The sequence below is a fragment of the Natrix helvetica genome (genome assembly GCF_964273705.1).
Source record: "Natrix helvetica genome assembly, chromosome: 10".
NCBI classification, from domain to species: Eukaryota; Metazoa; Chordata; class Lepidosauria; order Squamata; family Natricidae; genus Natrix; species Natrix helvetica.
The window spans coordinates 20,855,248-20,882,477 of NC_138561.1; the positions used below are offsets into that span (position 1 = coordinate 20,855,248).

Consider the following 27,230-nt stretch of genomic DNA (forward strand, 5'->3'; position numbering starts at 1 on the left):
ATGCTAGAGCTGCTGATTCAGTTCTACAGAGGAATGATTGAGTCTGTCATCTGCACCTCTATAACTGTCTGGTTTGGTTCTGCAACCCAACAAGACAGACACGGACTTCAGAGGATAATTAGAACTGCAGAAAAAAACAATTATTACCAACCTGCCTTCCATTGGGGACCTGTACACTGCACGAGTCAAAGAGAGGCACGAAAATATTTACAGACCCCTCACATCTTGGACATAAATTGTTTCAACTCCTACCCTCAAAAATGATGCTATAGAGCACTGCACACCAAGACAACTAGACACAAGAACAGTTTTTTCCTGAATGCTATCACTCTGCTAAACAAATAATTCCCTCAACACTGTCAAACTATTCACTAAGGCTGCACTACTATTAATCTTTCATCTTTCCTATCACCCATTTCCTCCCACTTATGACTGCAAGGCTGTAATTTTGTTGCTTGTATCCTTACAATTTATATTGATATTGATTGTTTCCTGATTGCTTATTTGTACCCTATGATTATCATTAAGTGCTGTACCTTATGATTCTTGACAAATGTATCTTGTTTTTTTATGTACACTGAGAGCATCTGCACCAAAGACAAATCCCTTGTGTGTCCAATCACACTTGGCCAACAAAGAATTCTCTTCTATGTTGACCTACTAGTGTTTTTCCTCCCGTTGTCTTCTTTAGAGATGGGATGAAGAGCTGGAGAGATCTGCTGAATCTTGGGCTCACCAATGCATCTGGGACCATGGACCTGCCAGTCTCCTCCCATCCATCGGCCAGAACTTGGCTGTTCACTCAGGAAGGTAAGACTGCAGACTTAAATCTTGAGATGGTATGTGTCTGTTTGACCAGTGGAATGTGTTTGACATAATCCTGGTTGAACATTGCAGCCTACTGCTGTAATCATAAGAATTTATGCTTTCTTTATGTCGTGTGTTATTGCTAGTTCCTAATGGGAAGAATTGGCTGGCAACAGGTCTGAATGTTTGGCTTGGTTTCAAGCCCTGTTTTCAGTCCATTTTTATGACTTCCACATTCATCTTGATGTTGAAGCACAAACAGTGCATCTGGGTATGCACACTGACACATACACAAATGTATACAGAAACATGTGTTTGTAGCTGGCTAGGCACGCTGGGCAAAGAGCTGGTTGATGGTTGTTCTGATCTAGGCTTTATGAGAAAGCATAAATCACACGCTTAGTGCCAAAACCCCTCTTTTATTTAAACAGCTGTGAGTTATGGTCATTCACAGCCCATAATGATTCACAAACAGTCTGTGAAGAGTCTGACAGATGTCTGCTCGAATTGCCGCAGTCTTTCAGCGGAATGTTGATAAACACCCACCTTATCACCCTTGAAACGCTGCCAAAGACCTAATTGCCAATTAGTTTTGCAAGGCCAAACTTAGCAGAGTCAAACAAGACTTATCAGAGTTTGAACTGACTAGATGAAGTAATTGCTTCCTGCAAAGGTGCACGTCCGTTTGCTCCTCTTTTATGTTTTACAGGAGGGGCCAATTATCTCCAAGCCTTACTCCTGAGTCACCTCTTTTGTCTTAACTGTTCTGGTCACTTTGGCATGCCACTCTGGCATGCGCATGGGAACAGGCTCACACTGTTCTTCTGCTTGCTGATGTCAGACTCCAGAGGCTCTGGAGGCAGCACATAACTACCAGATGATCAGATGCAGAGCCGTCGTCCGAGCCTTCCCCACACTCCAGGACTGGCCCATGTTCCTCCCCATCCTCCTCATTGTCCAACTCTACTGCCAGCTCCACAGGCCGCCAGCTTGCCCCAACAATGGTCTTGTTTGTTACACAAGAACCTCTTCCCATTTTTTTCCTTAGGTATCGTTCTCCAAGTTCTCACGTCCAGTCTTGGTACGACGAAGTGAAAGATTACACCTACCCATATCCCCATGAATGCAACCCTTGGTGTCCCAACCGATGCACAGGACCCATGTGCACACATTACACACAGGTAAGGCCAACAGCAGCGGCTGACATGGAGCCTTAGAACTGATGCCTTGCCCTCCCTCAAGCTTGCCACTCGAGTGGGCAGAGCTACAAAAATAGGTTGAAGAGCAAGACGAATTGAACCGGGGTAATTTCTTTCTATCAATTTGCTTCTTGTGTTTCTTTCCAGGTGGTCTGGGCTACAACCAACAAAATTGGCTGTGCCATTAATGTCTGCAAGAGGATGGACGTGTGGGGAGAAGTGTGGGAAAACGCGGTGTACTTGGTCTGCAACTATTCTCCCAAGTAAGGCTACAGGGGGGCAGGAGAACAAACTCTGTGGCTTTGTGTTGAACGTGAAGCCAAATAATGAGGTAGAGAAGATTTATTATTATTTATTTTATTTATTACATTTATAAACCGCTCCCTCTCCCCGAAGGGACTCGGGGATAAAGATCACCTTTATTGTCATTTTTTTTTACATATACAAGTGAAATTCTGTTGCCTGCTCTCAAAAGAAGTATATATCTACCCATAAACATACTTACTACACATTTACACATGCTGTTGTGGCCTGCCAGCAGGCAGCAGATTCGGACAGTGAGGAGGTTGGGGAGGAACCTGGGCCAGATTAAAGTTTAGATCATGGGATGTGCCCAAAATGTTAGAACATCAGGACTAGTTGGAGAAATTCCAACACGACAACGCACAGCTCTAGGTTCTTTGGACTTAAAATTTTAGCCAGCTGATTTTAAGTTTTGTTTCACTGCTGGTACTTTGAAGGTTTGTATCAAAATGGTTGCTTTTCCTGGTTGAGATGTTTGGACAACAGACGGGTCCCTGATGGGCCTGGGACAAAGTTCCTTTCCATCTTGAAAAGACAGATGAAGTGTCGAGTGACTCCTGCCCGTTAAAGATGAGAGTTTAGCGTGTGGCAAGCGCTACGTGAAGCTAATGTTCCCAGATGCTGCCAAGGCTTCTCAGTCACACACAAGAGCTAATATTTATTCATCCCTCGGAAGACACCTGGGAGTCACTTTCAGCTAGAAGACGTTTTTGACCGGGAAAGACCTTGTAGCATTCAGATGGGTTTCCTACCCACCCAAAGGGATTTGGGGGAAAGAAATCGGGGAGACCCTGAATAATGGTTTTGTGGAACCTGGTTGGTGTTCTGACCGAGGCTTCCCAAGAGCATGAAGCAAACTCCTTGCCTTAAAAAAACCCTTTTATTAATTGACTGTGAATTTTGCTCATTCACATCCAGCAAAGTCTTTCAAGGGAGGATTTACGGTCACAGACCTTATCTGGCTTGCAGAGCTGACAGGCCGATATCTGCAAAACTTGACCAGGAGTTTTGGAGAGTCACAAACCAATGAAGCGAACTCATTGTCTCCTGCAAACTCCACTCCCCTTTCGCTCCTCTTTTATTTCCTCTGGGAGGGGCCATCGTCCACCTGTGGCCTTACTCCCAAGTCGACCCTTGTTCTTTAGCTCTTCCCTTTGTCTGGCAGCTCTGTGCATGCGCACACTGGGAATAGGCTCCAGCTGTTCGTCTGCCTCAGTGATGTCTGACTCTGAAGGCAGCTGATAACTGTCAGATGGCCCTGGCCCCCTCTCTGCCTCTGACACAGAGCCCTCATCAGAGCCTTCCCCAGACTCCAGGAATGGCCCATGTTCCTCCCCAAAATCCTCACTCTCCGAATCTGATGAGCCACAACAGTTGATTCTGAGGCATAACGTTGGTGCTTTCAGTTCTCATCAGAATGTCCCTGACCTATACATTTAAGGCAGAATGTTCCCATATGAACTGTAATCTATCAAACCAAAGTCACAGTGTGAACATTATTTCCCCCTCATGGATCAGAGGTCTTGAGAACATAACAAGTCAGGCACCGGGCCTAAAACAGTCCCCAGAGATGATTTTACATGCTGTGAGCCTAACACAAGATGAAAGAAAGATAACAAGGAACGTTCTGTGTGAATTTTTCAGAGGCAACTGGATTGGAGAAGCCCCGTATAAAAATGGCGGATCCTGTTCTGAATGCCCAACTGGCTATGGAGGAGGGTGTCAGGCTAACCTCTGTTATAAAGGTATGTGATCTATTAGTGGGCCAATGTTGACCTTGGCTTAGTTCAAAGTTGGCCTCTTCACCGATGGGATGGAGTATCCCATCTCTGGTAGACAAGCTCTGCTTTCTTTGAATTGGGTTGCAACCTTGCAAGGGTGCATGAGGAGATTTTCCCGGCTACCCATGAAAGATACGGACACAAGGATTGTCCTCGGGATGAGAAGCCTCGGGCTACGCCCGACACCCTCTTTTATTAGAATATAACAGGAAGCTTTAAGCACTCAAAAATGATTGGTTACATATAATGATACATATGAGAATATAATGATACATATAAGGACTTGTTTATCGCCATACAAAGAATCCCAGTTCCTCCTAGCCAAGAGCAACAGTTCCTTCTAGCCAAAACCACATGTCCTGTTATGTTCTAGCTAAAACCCACAGACATGTACAGTCAGTTTATTCCCACATCTCCTCCTTTTCTGTTTTATTTTCTGTCGCAAAAGTTGTGACCTTCAGAAGTTCATCTTGGCTGCTTGAATACATAATCGTTTGTTCCTTCCTAAAAAACATAATTCTACATACAGACAGCAAATAAGGAATACATTAAATACAACAGCAAAGCAGCACAAGGGCTACAACCACCATGATTCCGATGGAAATTATACTCCGAATCCAGGAGCCATCAGGCAACCAGGACCACATGGCTCCCCATATGTCTACGGCACCCGAACCAGTCCCTCGGAGTGGATTATTCTTGATTATATCTTCCATAACTTGCACTGTTTTAGTGATATTAGGTGAATTATCATGTATATACATACAGCAATGAGAATGAATCAAAGCACACACACCTCCCTTAGCAGCTAAAACAATATCAAGAGCATACCGATTTTGCAAAGTAACTTCTCTTATCTTTTTCAATTCCTGATTAATAAGTTTAACACTTAATATGGTTTCATTAAACATGGCAACAGTCCAATTATTCAAACTATGCAAATCTCTATAATTCATAGCAACTCCTCATGGAGGTAAAACTGCTCTACTGATTTGTGTGCCTATATTACCCCCCAAAGAAAGAGGAGATTCAATGTTATCCCTTCTGTTGCGAAATCGAGTGTTAGGTAGTTTATCAATAGCATAAATCACAGGAATCACCAAACCAAATATACAAATTCCTTTCCAATCCTTAGGGATTTGACGATATCCTTCATTCCCGCACAGGAGCCACATGCCATTTGGCAAGGCAGCGTTTCCAGACGAGTTAGCTATGGTGATTAAACTTTCCATAAAACTGCAAGCCCAATACTCAGTCACTGTCATATTATCGGGATCGCGTTCTGCCCCACACATCCCTGCGACCTATTCGCTCGCACAGGGAGGGACTTCTCTGGGTGCCGTCCTCCAGAGAGTGTCAGAGGGCGGCGCCCAGGAGTAGGGCCTTCTCTGTGATGGGCCCTACCCTTTGGAATGACCTCCCCCCAGACATTAGGACAACAACTGACCTCCGCTCCTTCCGCATGAAACTTAAGACCCACCTGTTCCGACTAGCCGGCCTGGCTTAATTTAGAGCTTCTCCACCTCTTGGGCATTTTTAATTTTAATTTTTAACTTTAACTATCATTGGGGTTTTTAATTGTTTTAAATTATTGTAATTTATTTATTTATTGTTCCACCTCCTCCATATTGTATCGTTGTGACTGCTGCTGGTGTACGTTGCCCTGAGTCCCTTGGGGGAGAGGGGGCGACTAAGAAGTCAAAATAATAAATAAATAAATAAATAAATAAATAAATAATCATTACTTTCGTAGACCGTGGAACCCTTCGTACTTCCGCTTTTGACAGTAAGCTGACTCATAATAGCAGAACATCTCTGAGAGGAACTCCAAATATGAGTCTTATTACATCAGGACCAATTCCCCATGCTGATGGCATTGGAAAACAACCCAAATGATTGGAAACAAATAGAGGCACTTTCTCTCAACTTTAAATGAACCTTAGCTGATATCTTATATGTGGCCTTAGACTCAGGCTGAAAGGTTTTCCACCCACTAAGATTAAAAGGCAACCCATGTAATGTTAACCCTCCCCTTGCATCCCCAGGCATATGCATACAAATCCAACAATTTGTGAGATTCAACTTTTTAGCAGTCTTAGCAACATCCTTTACAAAATTATTATCGTTCCAAAGATCATCTCCAAGTTCTCCTGCTTTGCCAATATATTGTTCAATGGTTGGATTCAGGTAAACATTCACATCACTGGACAGCTGTTTTGGCAAGATTGTATTGGCCACTGTGCTGTCTGTAAAGTCATCTTGGTCATCTCTGGAACTGGATTTGAGAACTGGTCACATGCTAGAATCCACAAAGATCTGTGGAAGCAAGCACAGCATATCCTCGTCCCCCTTGCGGGGGAGGCAAACAAACTTTTTAAATCTATTATGTTACCTATGCCAAATTAGCCAAATTGGGGTACACCAAATTGTTAGGTACCCAAAATCCCTCCTTTTTTATTTGTTTGAGAAGACAGTCCCTAAGGACCAATTAAGGAAAAAAAACCCAAAATTAAAATAATGTTCCAATTAGTACAAGATTACAAAAAGGCCAATGAAAAATAGGCCAGGCCATTATCAGTCTTTAAAAAGAAAAGTTTGCCCAAGGCAGTAAAAGCTGAAAAAAGGTGAGAAATAACATAATTAACTGTTTCTTCTCATTGAAATGTGCCCAAAAATTAAAAATAGATAAATGAATTTTACGAAAAGGCCAAAAAAGAAACATAGGTGACATCCATTTGCCATAGTGATTAGAGGCCAAATCATGGGGATTAAGTTCCGTGTCCCCAGAGGGGGATGCCCCAAAACACTGGGGGCAAGATGAAACAATTTGCTTGACCTGGTTGAGTGGCATATGGCAAAATTGTGCCAGTCCCCAGGCATTTTGATGAAAAAATTATCAAAAAAAATGTGAAGAAAAAACATAGTTAAAAAAATTACCTAGAAAATTAAAAATAAGTTGACACACATAATGAAAGTCAGAAATATAGTTAAAAAGTTTGTTGAAAAAGATGTGAAAAGTTAAAGTATCAACAGACAATTTTTAGTGTTGCAAGAACAATGGTATTGCAAGGTAGGAAAAGAAGTCATTAAACACGCAAGCCAAAGAACTTCAGGCAAATGATATGAAATACAGACCACATAGTCAGTTAAAGCACAGTGAAGAAAGAAGTTATTCTGAAAACAAAATTAAAAATCAGATTTTGGAATAGGAAAAATAATATTAATTAAATCGGTCCAATTTCTACAACAAACCCAAGGTTATGAATTCAACAACTGCCTAAAAAATAATAATGGCAAGACATTTTAAAACGGAGTCTTTTTATCTTAAAAATATTAAAAGAATAAGCTGACAAGTTACGCAAACCACAAATGGAATGCTCAAAATCTCATTAATCTTTTCAACTGTGACAAGGGCACGAAAGAGAAACAAAATAAATCAAATAAAAAACTTTAAGTAGTGGCAGACACAGACGGACGAACCCAAACAAAGGTTCCCCGTCAGCTGCCATAAATTAATTAGCAAAATACCTCCGTGTGCATTTAAACAAAGAAATTTGGAGCAAAAAAGATTGTAACATTTCATGCAGTTATGCTTTTTTTTCTGGAACAATCTGCAATACAATACAATACAATAGTAGAGCTGGAAGGGACCCTGGAGGTCCTCTAGTCCAACCCTCCTGCCTAGGCAGGAAACCCTATACCATTTCAGACAAATAACCATTCAACATCCTCTCAAAGACCTCCAGTGTTGGGGCATTCACAACCCCTGGAGGCAAGCCGTTCCATTGACCAACTGCTCTTAGAGGCATTCACAGGTATCACTGGGGCGTTTCATACACACACTCATGGTAAAAATGAGCAGACACTCATTCTCCCCGCCTTTCCTACTTCCCTCCAAAGAATGACCCAGAAGGAAGATTGGGGGGGGGGGGGGAATTCACACAGGCAATCACGTGGATCTCTGGATCCATTCACTTATCACTCCCTGGGGCATGGGGGACACATACTCACATTCATACTGCAAGCAGACCTTCATGCTTGCTCATGCCAAACAATCATAGGTATTTACAATACAATACAATAGTAGAGTTGGAAGGGACCTTGGAGGTCTTCTAGTCCAACCCCCTGCCTAGGCAGGAAACCCTATACCGTTTCAGACAAATAGCTATCCAACATCTTCTTAAAGACTTCCAGTGTTGGGGTATTCACAACTTCTGGAGGCAAGCTGTTCCATTGATTAATTGTTCTAACTGTCAGGAAATTTCTCCTCAGTTCTAAGTTGCTTCTCTCCTTGATTAGTTTCCACCCATTGCTTCTTGTTCTACCCTCAGGTGCTTTGGAGAATAGTTTGACTCCCTCTTCTTTGTGGCAACCTCTGAGATATTGGAACAATGCTATCATGTCTCCCCTAGTCCTTCTTTCTCTTAAGCTAAACATACCCAGTTCTTGCAACCGTTCTTCATATGTTTTAGTCTCCAGTCCCCTAATCATCTTTGTTGCTCTTCTCTGCACTCTTTCTAGAGTCTCCACATCTTTTTTACATCGTGGCGACCAGAACTGAATGCAGTATTCCAAGTGTGGCCTTACCAAGGCATTATAAAGTGGTATTAACACTTCACGTGATCTTGATTCTATCCCTCTGTTGATGCAGCCTAGAACTGTGTTGGCTTTTTTGGCAGCTGCTGCACACTGCTGGCTCATATTTAAATGGTTGTCCACTAGGACTCCAAGATCCCTTTCACAGTTACTACTACTGAGCAAGGTATCACCTATACTGTACCTGTGCATTCCATTTTTGTTGCCTAAATGTAGAACCTTACTCTTTTCACCATTGAATTTCATTTTATTAGATAGTGCCCAATGTTCAAGTTTGTCAAGATCCTTCTGTATCTTAAGCCTATCTTCTGGAGTGTTGGCTATTCCTGCCAGCTTGGTGTCATCTGCAAATTTGATGAGTTCCCCATTTATTCCCTCATCCAAATCATTGATGAAGATGTTGAAGAGTACTGGGCCTAAAACAGAGCCTTGGGGTACTCCACTGCATACTTCCCTCCATGTAGATGCAGTTCCATTGAGAACTACACGTTGAGTGCGGTTGGTCAGCCAGTTACCAATCCATCTGGTGGTGATGCTGTCTAACCCACATTCTTCTACTTTATCTAGTAGTAGGTTATGGTCTACCTTATCAAAAGCCTTACTGAAGTTCAAGTAAACTATATCAACGGCATTCCTCTGGTCCACTAATTTTGTCACATTATCAAAGAATGCAATAAGATTAGTCTGGCATGATCTGTTTTTGACAAATCCATGTTGGCTTTTGGCTATTACTTTGTTTGCTTCTAGGTGTTTGCAAATTTGTTGCTTGATTATTTTTTCCAGAATCTTTCCTGGTATTGAGGTTAGGCTGATAGGTCTGTAGTTTCCTGGATCTAATTTTTTCCCTTTTTTGAAGATGGGAACCACATCAGCTCTTTTCCAGTCCTCTGGTAGTTCCCCGGTGTTCCAGGATCTCTGAAAGATATAATTCAGTGGTTCTGAGATCTCGTCTGCTAGTTCCTTCAGAACCCTGGGGTGTAATCCATCCGGTCCTGGTGATTTGAACTCGTCTAGGGTAGACAGGTGCTCACTTACCATTTTCTTCCCTATTTCAATTTGTGTTCCTAATCTGATTTTTGTGGTGCTGCTTTTGATAGGTTGGATTGTTTTATCCCTTTGTGTAAAGACAGATGCAAAACATGAGTTAAATAGTTCTGCTTTCTCCCTGTTGCTTGTCACCTTCTTGCCACTTTCTCCTAGCAATGGACCAATTGTTTCCTTAACTTTTTTCTTGTTTTTAACATGTTGGAAGAAGCTTTTTTTGTTAATTTTTACTTTTGTGGCAAGCCTTTCTTCATTGTGAGCCTTAGCTTTCCTCACTTCATCTTTACAGGCTTGGGCTATTTGCTGATATTCTGCCTTAGTTATGTGGCAGAAAGTTTTGTTTCAGGAAGTTTTTTTTTTCCACAAGCCACCAAGCTTCATTTTCTTTTATTAGAGGATCTCACCCTCCCTTCAGGTCTGGAAATGATCACACACACACACACATACATGCACAAATACCATGGAACAACACTTTCAGGCCTGGGGGAGATGCACACCTAGTTGCACACCCAAGAATTTCTTAACAGACATTACATCAAATTAATCAAGTCCAATTACCTAGGTCTTCCATTCAGACAGGCTTTACCTTATTACCTGCTAAATTTCCTACTTTTGCTTGAAGTTATCCCCGTTGTTCTATCTCTTTAAGCACTAGATAGTCAATGCCTGTCTCTGCCCTGGGGTGTTCGTTTCTAATTTGGATCTGCCAGCAGACGCTGGCTAATTTTTAAAGATCCAAATTCTATCTTGATATCCCAGCACACGCTGGCATTTTTAAATATCAAGATGTATAGAAACAATGTACAGAGATGTTTGTCCACACATTGTTTGCATTCAGCCAGGGTTCTAGGTTGGCTCTCCCAGCACACGCTGGCATATTTTTAAAGATCCAAACCCCATCTTGATCTCCCAGCAATTTCTGGCATAGTTTTAAAGACCAAGATGTATGGAGACTTTCATTAACACATCGTTTGCATCTGGGTGGGGCCCTTGATTCATCTGATGGTGGCCAGAAAATCAGCAAATTTGTTGACAAAATCTAAATCAAAGCTGTCTTCTGGAGGCCAGGTTTTTAGGACCAATCGAGTGGGTTGGCCAGATAAATGTGCAGAGGTTCTTTTTTACTCAGGTTGAAGGCAAACCTTTAGTAGGAATTTCCTTCATTACAACATGTCAGTTGAAAGTAAAAGTAATTTCGCCTAGTTATCTCCCGTAATTCCTTGACGTGCCCTAACTGAGCATTTGAGAGATCACCACTCATACTTACGTAGAATCAGAGTCGACCCGCGACAAACTGATGAGAGCTCAAGTCCAAGTCCTGGCGAAAGTAGAGTGGAAGGCGGACATATTGAGGGGAATCCCATTCTCCCCTTCCAATCACGTCGGGGTCACCACTTGAGGGGATTTTCCCGGCTACCCATAAAAGATACGGACACAAGGATTGTCCTCGGGATGAGAAGCCTCGGGCTATGCCCGACACTCTCTTTTATTAGAATATAACAGGAAGCTTTAAGCACTCAAAAATGATTGGTTACATATAATGATACATATGAGAATATAATGATACATATAAGGATTTGTTTATCGCCATACAAAGAATCCCAGTTCCTCCTAGCCAAGAGCAACAGTTCCTTCTAGCCAAAACCACATGTCCTGTTATGTTCTAGCTAAAACCCACAGACATGTACAGTCAGTTTATTCCCACAGGTGCATCTTGTGTCGTGATGAGGCAATGCTCGCTGAATCACTCTGAGCAAATGGTTGGATTTTGTGGATATGCCACACTGTAGAGATGGACCACCTGAAGAAGGTTGCCAAGGAGAAAAGTGTTCCTGATCTTCATGGTCTGGTCTTTTGTCCAAGAGTTTGCATCTCCTCTGGCTTTTGTAGGACAGAAGAGGAAGCTCCTTCTCTAGACCTTTCCAGACTAGGATGTGGACATCTAATTGATTGCAGATTAATAGAAATATAGATCTCATAATAGGAATATATATCTCATAGCAAACATCAGGAGAAGCATTTTCTGCTTCTTCCAGCAATCAAAGAAGCCCAATGTCAGTTCCTGAAATTCCTAAGAAATAATACAGGACACTGAAAGTAGGATAGAAAATAGGGTCTGGAGCTGCTTTTGCAGGGAAGAAAGTTGTTGAGATAGGAAAGGAACAATTTGCTCCAGTAAAAATTTGGGTGGCATATCCTATTAGAAAGCCAGTTCATCTCTTCATAGCTTCCTCATGTTAGCTTAATGTAAATCTCCTGCTCAAATGCTGGACTGGAGAGGTCCACCATGCTAATTCTCCACAATTACTGTAGAAATTCTCAGTACTCCAGGTCATGGTTGTCCCGAAGGTGCTTTTTCAGGAGGCAACTGGACTTTCTTGTTTTTTTTTCTTTTGAAGACGTTTCGCTTCTCATCCAAGAAGCTTCTCCAACTCTGACAGGGTAGTGGGGAATGGAAGGGTTTATATTCCCTGCAGACTTCCATTCCATATAATTCCATTCCAAATACATCCTTCCATTCCCACTATTCTGTCAGAGCTGAAGAAACCTCTTGGATGAGAAGCGAAACGTCTTCAAAGAAAAACCAGAAAGTCCAGTTGCCTCCTGAAAAAGCACCTTTGGCAGCTCTGCAATTACGTACAATTTTGAGAGTCCTTCTTTCTGAAAACCCACACAGCACATTGCCCAATTCGTCTGAGGCATCCATAGGTGGCTAAAAACCTCAAGATAGCAGTTGCAACCTTATGAGTACGATGCTATCTTGACTTCTTTTTTTTTTTTTTTGACACATCTATCTCCCTTCCCTGCCTCCATTGATGCCTTGGTTCCACACTTATTTATTTGGGGTGAGCATGTTTCAACTATAAATGAAATTAGGGGACAAAGTCACTTGAATCTCCTTACATGAAAAATCAAGAATGATTCTCAACTCCTAGTTCCTGTCTTCTTTGCTAACGGTCTTGAATAGTAGTAACACAAGACTCTTTTTCCCTCTCCAACCAAAGAGAAAGTAGTCGAAAAGTCTGAGACGGATCGGGCTAATGAAGTGGAGTTACAAAAGGTTCCTGACCGAATACAGCCCAAATCTGTAAAACCTACAAAGGAAAAGAAACCCACGGAGTTGACCTACATGAGTAAGAAAGTATTTCTATTTTCCAGTATTTGGGAGTTTGCAGATGATTATTTGGGAATACTTGCTGCTTGACTAAATAAGAGAAAAGGCAGCAAGTTTTGGATTATTTGGTTAAAAAAAATTGGGTCAGGGATTTCTGTGGTTAAATGCATGCCTTAGATCAGTGGTGAAATTCATTTTTTTTACTACTGGTTCTGTGGGCATGGCTTGGTGGGAGTGGCAGGGGAAGGATACTGCAAAATCCCCATTCCCACCCCACTCTGGAGCCAATCAGAGGTGGTGTTTGCCGGTTCTCCAAACTACTCTAAATTTCTGCTACCAGTTCTCCAGAACCTGTCAAAACGTGCTAAATTTCATCCCTGCCTTAGATCAGCTGTGTCTTAAATTTGACATGTTTAAGACTGGTGGACTTCAACTTCCAGAAATCCCCAGCCAATTCTGGGAGTTGAAGTCTACCCATCTTAAATTTGTCGAGGGGATAAACATGGGCTAGATAAATCGATAGGATAACTAGTGTAAACACATGATGTAGAAGATGCCAGAAATTCATCTGGGTAGATTTGATGGCAGCAACTTCTAAGGAAGGAAGGAAGACCTCATCCTATCTTCCAAGATCTGAATTTCTCTGTACAATGTTCTTGTACATTGTACATCTTGTACAATGTTCTCATTACTATGATCTACTGTATATGGATATCTCAAAAATTGGGGAATATCATTGGATAAATCATCCATAGCTTGTACATCATGTTCTTGTACATTGTACATCTTGTACAATGTTCTCATTACTATGATCTACTGTATATGGATATCTCAAAAATTGGGGAATATCATTGGATAAATCATCCATAGCTTTATGTTCTCTGCAATTAAGTATTTGTTGAGCCATGCTTTCTCCTTGGGTGACATGACAGGCTTGTACACAATGTTACTTAATGGCTGATCCTGTTGGTTATAGTGTTCCTCTCATAGTTGTGTACCTTCTCATTATTCTAGCTCAAGTGATCAAGTGTGACACCAAAATGAGGGACACGTGTCGAGGATCCACATGTAACAGGTGCTCCATATTTATTTTCTCTTTGTACCCTTTGATTTGTGGTAATGTTCAAACACATCATTCCCTCTGATGGCCTACAAACCCCAAAGTCATGTAGGAACCAGTCCCATTCGAGTCTTTTCATGTGAGCTCCAACTCTTGGAGAAAAGGGGGAGCTTCAGTCCGTCTCCACCAAGGACTTAGAAATGATTCATTGTCCATTCTAGCTACCCATCCTTATGTCTATGGAGATTCTCAGTCATCCAGGTCATGGTTGTCCCAAAAGGCAACTGGACTTCCATTGTTTTGAAGACATTTTGCTTCTCATAGAACAGGGGAGTCAAACTCGATTTCATTGAGGGGCACATCAGGGTTGTGTTTGGACTGTGATGGCCCAAGCCCTCTGCCAGTGAAAATGGGCTCCTGAGCTTTGTTTTCTGCTGAATCAGCCTTTTGCAACCCTCTGCTAGCAAAAACAGAGGCCCTCCCAAGCTCCATTTTGCTGGCAAAGCCACCATGGTCACTGTTTCCAGGCCTGCAAGCCAGATCTAAGCACTCCGCAGGCAGGATCCGGCCCCCGGGCCTTGAGTTTGACACCCCTGTCCTAGAAGAAACTTCTTCATTTCTGACTGAATGACGGAGAATGGAAGGAAGATGACTGCAAGGTGTATAAATCCTTCCATTCTCCACCATTCAGTCAGAACTGAAGAAGCTCCTTGGGTGAGAAGCGAAATGTATTGAAGGAAAACAAAGGAAGTCCGGTCACCTTTGGAAAAAAAGCACATTTGGGATACCCATCCTTATATTGGCATCAATCTTTCAAAATTCTCCTCTGACAAATGTTTGCCTCTCTCGTATGGATCGTCCATCCTTCCTCTACGTAATGCTTTTAATTACAGTACAGTTTAATGAACCGAATCCGATTCAAAGACTAGCTGGGAATGTTTATGGTAAAAAGTCCAGGAATATATCCTTCTCAGTCTGGCCTTTAAACGTGACGCTGAGGTCCATAACATTTGGTGAGCACCAGGTGGGGAACGTTTGCCCTTGACCAACTATGCGTTCCGAAGGCAAATTCCAAAATCCCTTAATGATTCCTTTTTAATTTTATTTTTTTGGCCAGGTATCTGTGCCCAGCTGGTTGCCTGAACAGTAAGGCAAAAGTATTTGGATTCCCCAAATATGAAAGTGTAAGTTTTTTTAAAAGAAAAAAAACCCCACGTATTTCAGGGTTATGGTTTTTAAAGTCAAAATCTTTGCTTTGGTGATTCACCGATGACAAACAAACAAACATTTAGAGCTCAAACATTTACAGTCCCTCCAGTCCAACCTGTAAGCTATGGAAAAATAACTGAAATTTATAATTATCGTCACAAAGCTATACCGTCAGTATATTACTATGATATCCGTGTGGGTATCTCAAAAATTGGGGAATATCATTTGGATAAATCATCCATAGCTTTATGTTCTCTACATTTCATTATTTGTTGTGCCACACTTTCTCCTTGAGTGACATTGCAGGCTTTTGACACACTGGCTAAAAAACATAATGCACCTAAAATGTCCCAAAATGGGTACAGTTTCACTATCTTTACTTTAAAAAACAACAACAGCCTTGTACAATTTCATCAGTGGTTTCTTCCTTTCTTTCAGGCATCCAGTATATGTCGAGCAGCTATTCATTCTGGAGCATTGGATAACAGAGGAGGCCTAGTAGATATTACTAGGAAAGGAAGATCAGATTTTTTTGTAATGTCTATAAGAAATGGAGTTCAAACATTCAGGTAATCCCATTTTCTGTGTGCAAAAATAATCTAGTTATGTCAAGTCTCTAGCTGTGATTTGCTGCGTCTTTGGTTCTGCTTGCCAATGAATAAGAGTTGAAGTCTTGCTTAAGTGGCGGACACTGTTACTCCATCTCTTGTAAGATTATTGTATTGTATTGTATTGTATTGTATTGTATTGTGTTATCTAGAAACTTAATTTTGTAACGACCTCTTAAACATTGAATTCATACCAGTTTTTCCCCCCCTCTTTGCCAGCAAATACAAACCTTCCAACGGTTTTGCTGTGTCAAAAGTTACAGGTAAGTTTTTTTTTCTTCATTAAGAAGTAAGAATGGGTATCAATTCCTCCAGAATTTCCCTGGATTAAATCCTGTTCTAGTAGTCAGTCGATCAAATGAGGAGACAAAAGTGAGAAGATAAATGGGGAGATAGCGTAATGGAAGAAAGAGAGAAAAGGAGAGGAAAAGAAAACAGGGAGAAAATAGAAGGGTTAAGATAATGAGGATTTACAGCCACAGACCTTGTCTGGCTTGGAGAGCTGCCAGGCCGATATCTGCAAAACTTGGCAAGGAGTCTCAAAGAGTCATGAACCAATTAAGCGAACTAATTGTCTTCTGCAAACTCCACTCCGCTTTTGCTCCTTTTTTATTTCCTCTGGGAGGGGCCATTCATCGTCCACCTGTAGCCTTACTCCCAAGTGACCCCTGTTCTTTAGCTGTTCTCTTTGTCTGGCCATTCTGTGCATGCGTACACTGGGAACAGGCTCCAGCTGTTCGTCTGCCTCACTGATGTCTGACTTCAGAGGCAGCTGATAACTTTCAGACAGCCCTGGTCCCCTCTCTGCTTCCGATGCAGAGCCCTCATCAGAGCCTTCCACAGACTCCAGGACTGGCCCATCTTCCTCCCCAACCTCCTCACTGTTTCGAATCTGCTGCCATCTCTGCTGGCAGGCCACAACAGATAGTAGTCATAAAAGCAACACACCAGGCAGCCTAATGAACAATTTACTTTGAAGTCAAGCTGTTTCTTTGCGTTTGTCTTCTTTCTCTTCCACCGTTGAGATGTTTGTTTGGACAAGCACAGCAAAGTCCTCAAAGACACATCAAGAAAGAAATCTCCCAGAAAAAAAAATGAATTGATCTTATTCCCCAAATGCAACAATTTCCCACCCAGTTATGGTGATGATCCAGGCAAAACACAGCACAGCTTTGATTTGTTTTGGGGCCAGGCTTCTGTTTGTCCGAACAAAGGCATTAGAACAAAAAAAAAACCCCGAGACATTTCAGAAGCAGCGCCATCAAGTTTGGGGTTGACTTAAATCCAGCCAAGAGGAACCCTGCAGCTTTTTACATGACAAATGAGGCTGCTTCAAACAGCTGTTGACTTAAACACACACACACACACACACACACACACACACACACACACTTTCCTGTAATTTTGGCAGATCTCCAGGATGGAAGAAGAAGCAAAAGAAATATCTTGAAATGTCTCTACACTCAATATGTTTATAGGATCCGCTGGTTCATGCCTTCCCTGTAAACACCTTAACTCTTTCCCTGCCTTCTAAACTCTAACTCGATTTCATTGAGGGCCATATCAGGGTTGTGTTTGACCTCTGGTGTGTGGCCAGGGTGTGTGTAGCCAGCTCAACACAACTCATGTTGGGGGCACCTATGCCAAGTGCTAAGGAAGGACTTCCCTCAGACCCTCCCTCACTCTCATTATAATCTCCTTCCTTCCTTCCCTTTTCTTTCTGTTTCTTCTCTCTCTCTCTCTCTCTCTCTCTCTCTCTCTCTCTCTCTCTCTCTTTTCTCTTTTGTTTCTCTATGTTTTTCTCTGTCTTCTTTTTTCTTTATTTTTCTTCTTTCTCTCTCTTTCTGTTTCTCTGTCCTTTCTCCTTTCTTTCTTTCTTTCTTTCTTTCTTTCTTTCTTTCTTTCTTTCTTTCTTTCTTTCTTTCTCTTTCTCTCTCTCTCTCTTTCTTTTTCCTCCCCTCTTCATTCTCCTTTCTTCTTCCTTCCCATCTTCCCTTCTTTTTCTTTCTTTTCTCTTTCCCTTTCTTCTTTTCTGTCCCTTCTTGCATGCTCAAATGGAGAAACATTTCTCCTTTTGTTTTACTTTTCGTTTGTTTTGCTAGCTCTCTGCCAGCAAAAAAAAAAAAAAAACAGAGCCTGGTGGGGCCACGCACGGTCCTCCCGACCTCAGTTTTCGCTGGCAGAGAAACCACGGGCCTGTCCTTTGCTGTTTCCAGGGTGGCCCCATGGGCCAGATCTAAGCACCCTGCATGCTGCATCCGGCCCGTGGGCCTTGAGTTTGACACCCCTGGCCAAGTGTTACAGATGAATTCACTTAGTCCTCAAGTTATTTCTTGAATGCTTTGCAAGGCAATACAGGTGTAAGCTAAGACATTAGCACACTTTAATGCATTTACCAACAGGTGTAAAGAAGATGTAAGAAAAGGCTTTGTAAAGATTAGCATTGTGCAAATTACAGCTCACTTTTATAAAAACCTACCAACATGATTCACATATTTGAATGAATGTATATGAAGCCTGTTGAATATATTGAAGGATTCTATGTGAAATACTAGCCTACCAAATTCGTATTGAGATGATTGCTTGATATAGTGTATCTTTTTATTTATTTATTCTTAATTGTACTAATTTGGAACTTGTATATTCTTGCCCTTTGACCACCATTGCAAAGAAAACCCATACATCATCTTGTATGTATTCTTAATTCCACAGTGCAGACTTTGGATTGCTACACCACAGTAGAAGAACTGTGTCCATTCAAGAAGCCAACTACTCACTGCCCAAGGTAAGTGTCGGACTCTAGTCATGGATATTTGAAGGGATGGCTTGCTCAGAATTTCTGTTGGAAGAATTACACTGAAGCTACTACTGGTAGTAATAATTTCTGCTGGGAAACCAACCAATCTAACAGCTGCTGCTAGGGGCAATTGAGAAAAGGAAATGATAGGGCATTTCAGATCCATGTGGGAACACATCGTGGCTGCTTGGTAGAGCTTCCCATAGCTTGACTTCAGTAGATGCTGTTGGCCAATCAGAATCCCAACAAAGGAAAATATTTGTAGCTCAGGGTTGAAATGAGAGGTGACCCTTGGTTTTCTCTGAGCTTGGGTAGTATCCTGAAGACATTTCGTTACCCAAACTAGATAACGTCATTAGACTAGCACTGAGGAAGTATCTGGGCCCATGCAGTGGTGGGATGAAAAGCAGCTACCAGATTGTAAATAAGTGAAAGTCTTTAAAAACAGCCTTTCAGGTGTTTTTCACAGCCATGTGATCCATTAAAAGTCTTTTAAAGACTGGAGGTGCTCTCTCTCTCTCTCTCTCTCTCTCTCTCTCTCTCTCTCTCTCTCTCTCTCTCTCTCTCTCTCTCTCTCTCCCCTCCCTCCCTCCCTCCCTGTGTGTGTGTGTGTGTGTGTGTGTGTGTTGATTCTTGCCTTCTTCCACCTGCTTCCAATATCTCTCAGTGCCCATCTTGGGGGTTTTAATTGCAGTCTTAATTGGTGCAGTTCTCAGTCTGGTTTATTGTGTGGTCATCTGAAACATATGATCAGGAGTTATTTGGAAGGAAATCCTGTTTGTTTTATTCTTTTTTTAATGGCCTATTTTAAGGAACCTGAAGATGCTGTTGTAATGAAGTTAGGCAAGTGGCAAGAAAGTTTGCGCTGTTTTTCCCTTTGGGGGGGAAGGGTCTTAAGTAAATAGATTCCTTGGGTTGAGCAAATACAGCAAGGACAAAGACAAAATGGATGCTAAGTTGACCACACCCACCTAGTCACATGGCTTTAGGTACTGAGTATGTAACTATGTTTGTACTTTCTATTTATTTATGTGTTTTATCTGACTGTACACCGCCCCGAGTCCCTTCTGGGAGAGGGGGCGGTATAAAAGTCCAAATAAAGTAAAGTAAGTAAAGTAAAGTAATGGCCACCTAGCCATGCCTATCCAGTCATGTGACCACCTAGCCACGCCTAGCCAGCCTGCCCCTCCCAACAGTGTGAAGGACTGTGAATCGGCCCCGTGTTCAAAATGTTTGAGGACCCTTGATATACACTGAAGATGGCATTTAATTTCATTGTACAAGGTGCAATGACAATAAAGTGAACTAACTAGTTAGGGTCCTTTTTCCATTTGTCATTGGATCATTTTGCACCAAACCAGCAATTCAAATCATTCTTCATCTCTTTATTTCATCTTTCAGGTCTTACTGTCCAGCTTACTGCAAAAATGAGCCAAACCACTGGGCTACTGTATACGGCACAAACATATACGCAGATGTGAGTAATTCCTTTCTCCTTCCTACTTAACAAAAACCAGGGTGCCCCTTCATTCTTTTGATGAGTGAGGATTTGAATCGATGAGTGTGTCTCAACCTAACACGGGTGGCCTTCAGCTCCCAGAATTGCCCAGCCATTCTAAGGAATAACGGGAGTTGAAGTCCACCCATCCTAAAGTTGCTAAAGTGGAAACATATTGATATAAAGGATTGAGGACCAAGCTGAAATTTTTGCAGCTGAGTGCAACTCCAGATAGATGCCATGTCTTCTTCCCTTATGGCCCACTCGTGACACTCATCATGATAGGCATTTTCTATTTTGAATAGTTTCTGCTTGCTTACTCTGAAAGCCCACACAGGGGAGGAGGGGATAGTGGTAGCATCACACGAGGTATATTGTAAAACAATGACAAAAAAAGAAAGGAACAAGAGAAGGAAAAATATAGCAAGGAGACAAGAAGCCATGGGAGAGGAAGTGGGGAGCCAAACCACACCTTCTCGAGAACTTCTTCAGGTTGGACAAGGTCATCAGTGAAAACAAGTGGAAGGCTTCCCTCTCCAAAGATCTTCTCCAACGTCTTCTCGGCAGGAGGTTAAAGAGTTCCTCTTGAAAGGCTAAGCATGAAAGTTCACAATCCATCCATGCCTGCAATGGAACAAATATGCAAAGTAGCCAGCACACACTGCTGGGTGTCCCTGCTTCCCATTAATGTCTAGAAAGGAGCCAACAAATTGTTGTGCGTTCTAATTTCAGTAGGCGTCCAAAATAGCTCTTAGCAATTCAGCACAGGATTTCTGGCAAGCGAGGAAGCAAAACCAAAAAAAGAAAAAAAAACCCAACCCAAATCTAAAAAGGAAAGACAGTCCTTGGCATTCCAGCCTGGTATTTCTCATGGAATACAGGGATATCATCTAAATACTCTCTGAGACACTTTCTCAAAGTTCTTTATACGCAGGATAAAATAATCCCTTTGGTTTTATTTATTTCCTGTTGCTTTGGACGGTATTTGCCAAAAAGCTCATTTTGCTCACTTAGAATCTTCCCTGCTTCTTGTCAACCGCTTCTCACTACCACTTGCTGAGTGACTACAGATAGGAACTGGTCTTTTTGTCCTGCCATCCTGGCTTGATTCGTAGAAGAGGCAAAACTGTAAGATGGGCTCTCTGTGGCTTAAACTTGGAAGAAGGAATGGTTCTAGAGGTGTGATGCACAAAATGTAGTGGCTGGCTTATTATAAAGAACCCTACCAATTTTGGAATGAGGGAGTTCTCCTCTTCGGGAAATGACCTTCTTCTCAAAACTTCGCAAACTGCTCACCAGGATAAGAAATTTCTGCTGCAGAGGAGAAGACAGGCCAGAAAACAGGAACGCAATGCAAGCAAAAAAGAAAGAGAGAAAGGAAGGAAGGAAGGAAGGAAGGAGAGAGAGTGAGAGAGGAAGAATAGTGTAGAGTAGAACAGAACAGAACAGAACAGAATTCTTTATTGGCCAAGTGTGATTGGATACACAAGGAATTTGTCTTTGGTGCAGATGCTCTCAGTGTACATAAAAAGAGAAGATACATTCAGCAAGAATCATAAGGTACAACACATAGGGTACAAATAAACAATCAGGAAATAAGCATAGGGTACAAATAAGCAATCAGGAAATAAGCATAGGGTACAAATAAGCAATCAGGAAATAAGCATAGGGTACAAATAAGCAATCAGGAAATAAGCATAGGGTACAAATAAGCAATCAGGAAACAATCGATATCAATATAAATCGTGAGGATACAAGCAGCAGAGTTACAGCCCTGCAGTCCTAAGTGGGAGGAGATGGGGGATAGGAACGATGAGAAGTCTAATAGTAATAATAATGCAGCCTTAGTGAATAGTTTGACAGTGTTGAGGGAATTAGTTGTTTAGCAGAGTGATGGCATTCAGGGAAAAACTGTCCTTGTGTCTAGCTGTCTTGGTGTGCAGTGCCCTATAAGCATCGTTTTGAGGGTTGGAGTTGAAACAATTTGTGAGGGATCTGTAAATATCTTCACAGTGAAAAGGAAGGAAGAAAGGGAGGGAGGGGGGAAGGGGAGAGAGAGGGAGAGAGGGAGAAAGGAAGGAAGGAAAGAAAGAAAGAAAAAAAGAGAGAGAAATCAAGAAAGAAAGAAATAGAATGGAATGCAATGCATTGCAATGGAATGGATGTGTTTGCCACAGGAATGATGAATTTGAATGTGCTGAGCATTCCAAAAACCAACTGTTTAGAACAGAATTTGGAGAATGAGGTGTTATGGAAACTCTGCCTGAGTTCCTTAAGGACAGGAAGTTGTTCTCCAGCCAGTTTCTGATGCCATGGAACGAAGGGTTAGTAGCAGACATTGGAAGTGCAGCGCCTGTAAAAAAAAAAAACAACCTCCCTCTGTTCTCCTTCACCATATATAGAAAAGGCTCAAATCAAACCAGCATGAGAAATCCTAGAGAGCCGCCAGCACAGAGGTAGTGACAGAGATGAAAAATGGGACCCAGGGAATTGACCTTTTATGGTTCGGGAGGGGGTGGAGGTGCGGGAGAACTTCAACCATGATGTATGTGGAGGCCTGGAGAAATGCACCTCTGAACTACTTGTATGTTCTTTCCACAAATTCCATGACATCTCTGTCACAGTGGGAGTTTTGAGGCATTGCACCCAAGTGAATGTGATTTTCCTCCCCTCCTTTGGGTCGTCGTAAATCTAATGTTTCAAGATTCCATATACCTCGGTAGTCCTGTTGTACTGTTTTATTACACTACAGGTAGTCCTCGGCTCACAACAGCTCTTGTTTTGTTTTAGTACATGCCTTGACTTGTAACAGTTCGTTTTGTGACTGTTCAAAGTTACAACGGCACTGAAAACATCCACTTACAACTGTTTTTCACACTTAGGACTGTTGCAGCATTCTTGCAGTGATGTGACCAAAATTCAGACGTTGGCAACTGACTCATATTTATGACGGTTGCAGCGTCCCGGGATCGTGCGATCCCCTTTTTGAGACCAAGGAAAGTCAATGGAAAAGCCAGTTTCACTTAACAACTGTGTTATTAACTTAACAACTGTGATTGATTTGGTGAACAACTGTGGCAAGAAAGGTCATAAAATGTGGCAAACCTTACTTAACAACTGTGGTAATAATTCAAGGATTACCTGTACTTCCTGAAGAATTGGGCGACATGAATTTATCTCAGGGAGCGTTCTCTTATCGTGATATGGTGATGAAATTCAATATGGACTGTTCTGACCTAGGTTTCCTGGGTCAGTAAAAATAATACACTTAGTCCCCCAAACCCTCTTTTTATTTAAATAGTTTGTTTAAATAGTTTGTAAAGGGTCCAACAGAAGTCTGCCATAGTCTTTTGAGATAAGGCTGATAAGCACCCACCTTTATCTCCCTTGAAATGCTGCCAAAGACCTAATTGCCAAATAGCTTTGCAAGGGCAAACAGAGCACAGAGTCAAAACGGAGCTTTAGAGTTTAAACCGACCAGAATGAACTAAGTTGCTTTCTGCAAAGGCTCACGTGCCTTTGCTCCTCTTTTATTTCTTATGGGAGGGGCCAATCATCTCCAAGCCTTACTCCCGAGTCACCCCTTTTGTCTTAACTGTTCTTGCCTTCTGGCAGTGCTGCTCATGTGCGCACTGGGAACAGGCTCCCCCTGTTCCTCTGCCTCACTGATGTCAGACTCTGGAGGCTTCGGAGGCAGCCTATAACTCCCAGATGACCCTGGCCCCCACTCTGCCTCCGACGCAGAGCCCTTGTCCGAGCCTTCCCCAGACTCCAGGACTGGCCCACGTTCCTCCCCAACCTCCTCACTGTCCGACTCTGCTGTCAGCTCCACAGGCTGCTGGCAGACCACAACATGGACCACACACAGACACGCACACACAAACCGCCATAAATATCACACACACAAAATCAAATCTCTCTCTGGTTTTGGAGGTTTCTCAAGTGTGTTCCAGGTTTTTTTAAAATTAATGAGGACTCATCACCCCCAGACGGTTTAGAAATATGCTTGGGAATAAGCTGCTTTTTGGTCTCATGGAAAGCTGGACCACTGCTGATGCTGGCTGATTTATAGATCTAAGTCTGGCTTTGGCCTGAGCCTCTTAATCTGCTCTGCTGAAACATGTAAAGGGACAGCAGAGTCATAACTGGAGATTTATGGTGGGGTGACAGGAACCTGGGTGTGACAGTGCTCGTTCTGTGATGTTTCAGAATTCCAGCATCTGCAAAGCTGCGGTTCACGCAGGAGTCATCGGAGACAGTGCTGGCGGTTACATCGATGTGATGCCGGTCGATAAGAAGAAAGTCTACAATGGATCCTTGAGGAACGGGATCCGATCTGAAAGGTAAGGCAAAAACATTTCCAGCCTGGGAGAAGAAGAAAAAAACAACCTAAACACAAGAGATAGTTTATCTCTAATGAATGTCTGGAGAGCTGAAGATCTGGAAATGCAGATCTGGAGTCCAGAAATAGAAATAGAGATAGGAATCAACTGCCTACATAAGGTGCTCATTATCTACCACATTTCCCTGAAAATAAGACCCTGTCCAAAAAAGAGACCAGGTCTTATTTTTGGGGGGGATGTTATCCACTGACTCACCTCACTTGTGTGCATCGACCCCCCAGCCTCCTTTTCACTGTCAGAGGCCTTCAGGAACTCCTTTGTCTTCAGAGAGTTGCAGCCAGGCCTTGCACACCTCAGCCCATTTCTTCTGCAGCCAGCAAAGCTTCCCGGAAGGCCTCTGTAGCCGATAACAGCTTTGGATCGATCGAAGAAATGGGCCAAGGTGTACAAGGCCTGGCTGCAACTATCTGAAGGTAAGTAGTAGGGCAACTCTACCCCAGGGGTGAAATTCAGCAGGTTCTGACAAGTTCTGGAGAACTGGTAGCGGACATTTTGAGTAGTTCGGAGAACTGGCAAATACCACCTCTGACTAGCTCTAGAGTGGGTGAGGATTTTGCAGCATCCTTCCCCTAGGAGTGGGGAGGGAATGGAGATTTTGCAGTATTCTTCCCCTGCCATGCCCACCAAACCATGCCCACAGAATCGGTAGTAATTTTTTTTGAATTTCACCACTGCTCTACCCCCGCATCCGCACCCTAGCTTAATTTTTACCTGTGTACCCTGGAGTGGGTGTGGTCTTAATTAGGGCTTATTTTTTGGGTGGAACTTATATTGGGTGCACATGTAAAAATCAAGCTAGGGCTTACTTTCTGAGTAGGTCGTATTTTGGAGAAAACACAGTATCATCTTCACCTCTCCCTACAGCCATTCAGAAAAAGGTTCTCCAAAGCAGACAAGAGGTCATCCAGAAAGGCCCAGTTGTCAAAATATTTCTCTTGTGCTTCTTATGTCTCATTCACCATTGTTTCCACCGGAGCTGATGTTTTATCCTTCCTTGCCAGCTTAAAGACTCCCAGGGAAGGAAAAGCTTTCCGAATCTTTGCTGTAAGGCAATAATTCCCCAAGATGATGAGACTCTTTGTGGAGAGAGAGAGACTGCGGCCTTGTGTGTTTCTCCTTGGGTGAGAGATGTCTGCCCCACCTTGGACCATGACGAAGCCCTCAAAACTCATCTTCTTTTGGAGGAAAAAAAGATGGCAGCAGGAATCAGAACTTTCTGCATCTCAACCATCTCTGCCCACTGTTTTATTTTCAGACTGTTGTTATTCTACTTCCAAATGTTTCAAACTTTCAAGAAGAAGGAAGATGGCTCAAGTTTAGGAGAGAAGATGGTTGAAAAACTTGGCTTGCCCCACCCTTCCTATGGACAAATATAGAACCCATTGGGGCTCTCGTAAAATACTACTTCCAGGAGGTGAATGTTTATCTGATCAGTAGGCTTTGGATGAGAACATAGAAAACATTCAGGTCACCCCAAAGATTAAATTTTTTAAAAGATTGGATCTAAGTCAAGAATATACAGTACCTGGAATCCAAGTCACCTTGTGATACCTTGAATGGTGTGGTGATTTAGGAAAGGTTTAGACCACACTAAACAACTAACATAGATTTCTTTTGATGGAGACTGGGAAGGAGGTATTGCATTTCCAGAAAAGAATCTGCCTTTGCAAAAATTTTTTTGGAAAGGTTGCTATTTCTCTCAAAAGAAAACTTAAATGGAATACATAGGTTTGCTGGCCAAACAATTGCAGGAAGTTAGGAAAACGGGGTTCAATTATCACCAAATTAAGTCCTTGGGATCCTCCCCCCCTGTCTTGGCACATTCTGATTCATTGCATGTTAGTTAGCATTAATTTTATTTACAGAAGAATCCAATGTATTTTATTCAGCAGAGCTGTTCTGGTTTAACTAAGCAATGGCTGTCCAAAGTTGATCTTTATTTTGCTGGAAAAATGTTTTTTGCTTTGTTTATTTGTATAGATTGGAAGCTTGATACATTAAGTTGGTTGCAGCATGTATATTAGGAAGTCCAGCTAGAACGATTCTGTTTTCTGATATTCAGTACGATTCCTGTAGATCATACCCAAATCTCCAATGTTGTCCTAATAAAATAGTTGCTAAGTCGTCCCCCTTTGAGCCCCAGTGGCGCAGTGGCTAAAGTGAGATACTGCAGGCTACTTCTGCTGACTGCTGGCTGACTGCAATTTGGCAGTTCAAATCCCACCAGGCTCAAGGTTGACTCAGCCTTCCATCCTTCCGAGGTGGATAAAATGAGGACCCAAATTGTTGGGAGAAAGAGGCTGACTCTGTAAACTGCTTAGAGAGGGCTGTAAAGCACTATGAAGTGGTATATAAGTCTAAGTGCCATTGCTATTTTAATCCAAAGATTTGAAGGCTTAGATTTGTTAAGGACTTATCCTTCCTTGTGCGATTTCTATTTATTTAAAGTTCTTGAATTTAGTGGCCCGTGGCTCAGTTAAAACATACACACGCAACACCCTTCAAATAAAACATGTGATTCAACAGTTCTTGTAAGCGGGCTGGATTTTGGCCTTTTAAACCCAAAGGGTTCTTGCCAACTATGGTGCTAAGATGGTGCTAAATAAGACTAGAAAGATTGATTCTACACCTGCTCACTGATTCACCCAGGAGGAACTAGCTTATTTGCCTTTATTTGTTTTGGTTTTTTTAACTGTTATGCCTGGAGGGAAAAAATCAGCCATGGTCACAAGTAGGACTCTAAGCTAGGTGGTTGGGTGGGATGGTCCATTCTCTATTTAATCTTAATCATCAGGGTTGTGAGAGGGGAG

The 27,230-nt window shown here is 42.3% G+C and overlaps 1 protein-coding gene across 1 annotated transcript in view; it reads left to right on the top strand.

Annotated features, from left to right (window-relative positions):
- Positions 1-26,093, top strand: part of CRISPLD2 (cysteine rich secretory protein LCCL domain containing 2) — a 37,745-nt gene extending 11,652 nt beyond the window's left edge. The window contains exons 3-15 of the mRNA XM_081963479.1: positions 692-810; positions 1,856-1,988; positions 2,154-2,269; positions 3,954-4,054; positions 12,736-12,864; positions 13,860-13,920; positions 15,023-15,089; positions 15,553-15,683; positions 15,942-15,985; positions 18,435-18,507; positions 19,921-19,996; positions 24,227-24,360; positions 25,422-26,093. Of these exons, the coding sequence (XP_081819605.1) occupies positions 692-810; positions 1,856-1,988; positions 2,154-2,269; positions 3,954-4,054; positions 12,736-12,864; positions 13,860-13,920; positions 15,023-15,089; positions 15,553-15,683; positions 15,942-15,985; positions 18,435-18,507; positions 19,921-19,996; positions 24,227-24,360; positions 25,422-25,476 (1,239 nt within the window). The 3' untranslated portion in view covers positions 25,477-26,093. The remainder of the gene's footprint in view (positions 1-691; positions 811-1,855; positions 1,989-2,153; positions 2,270-3,953; positions 4,055-12,735; positions 12,865-13,859; positions 13,921-15,022; positions 15,090-15,552; positions 15,684-15,941; positions 15,986-18,434; positions 18,508-19,920; positions 19,997-24,226; positions 24,361-25,421) is intronic.
- The last annotated feature ends 1,137 nt before the right edge of the window (positions 26,094-27,230 follow it).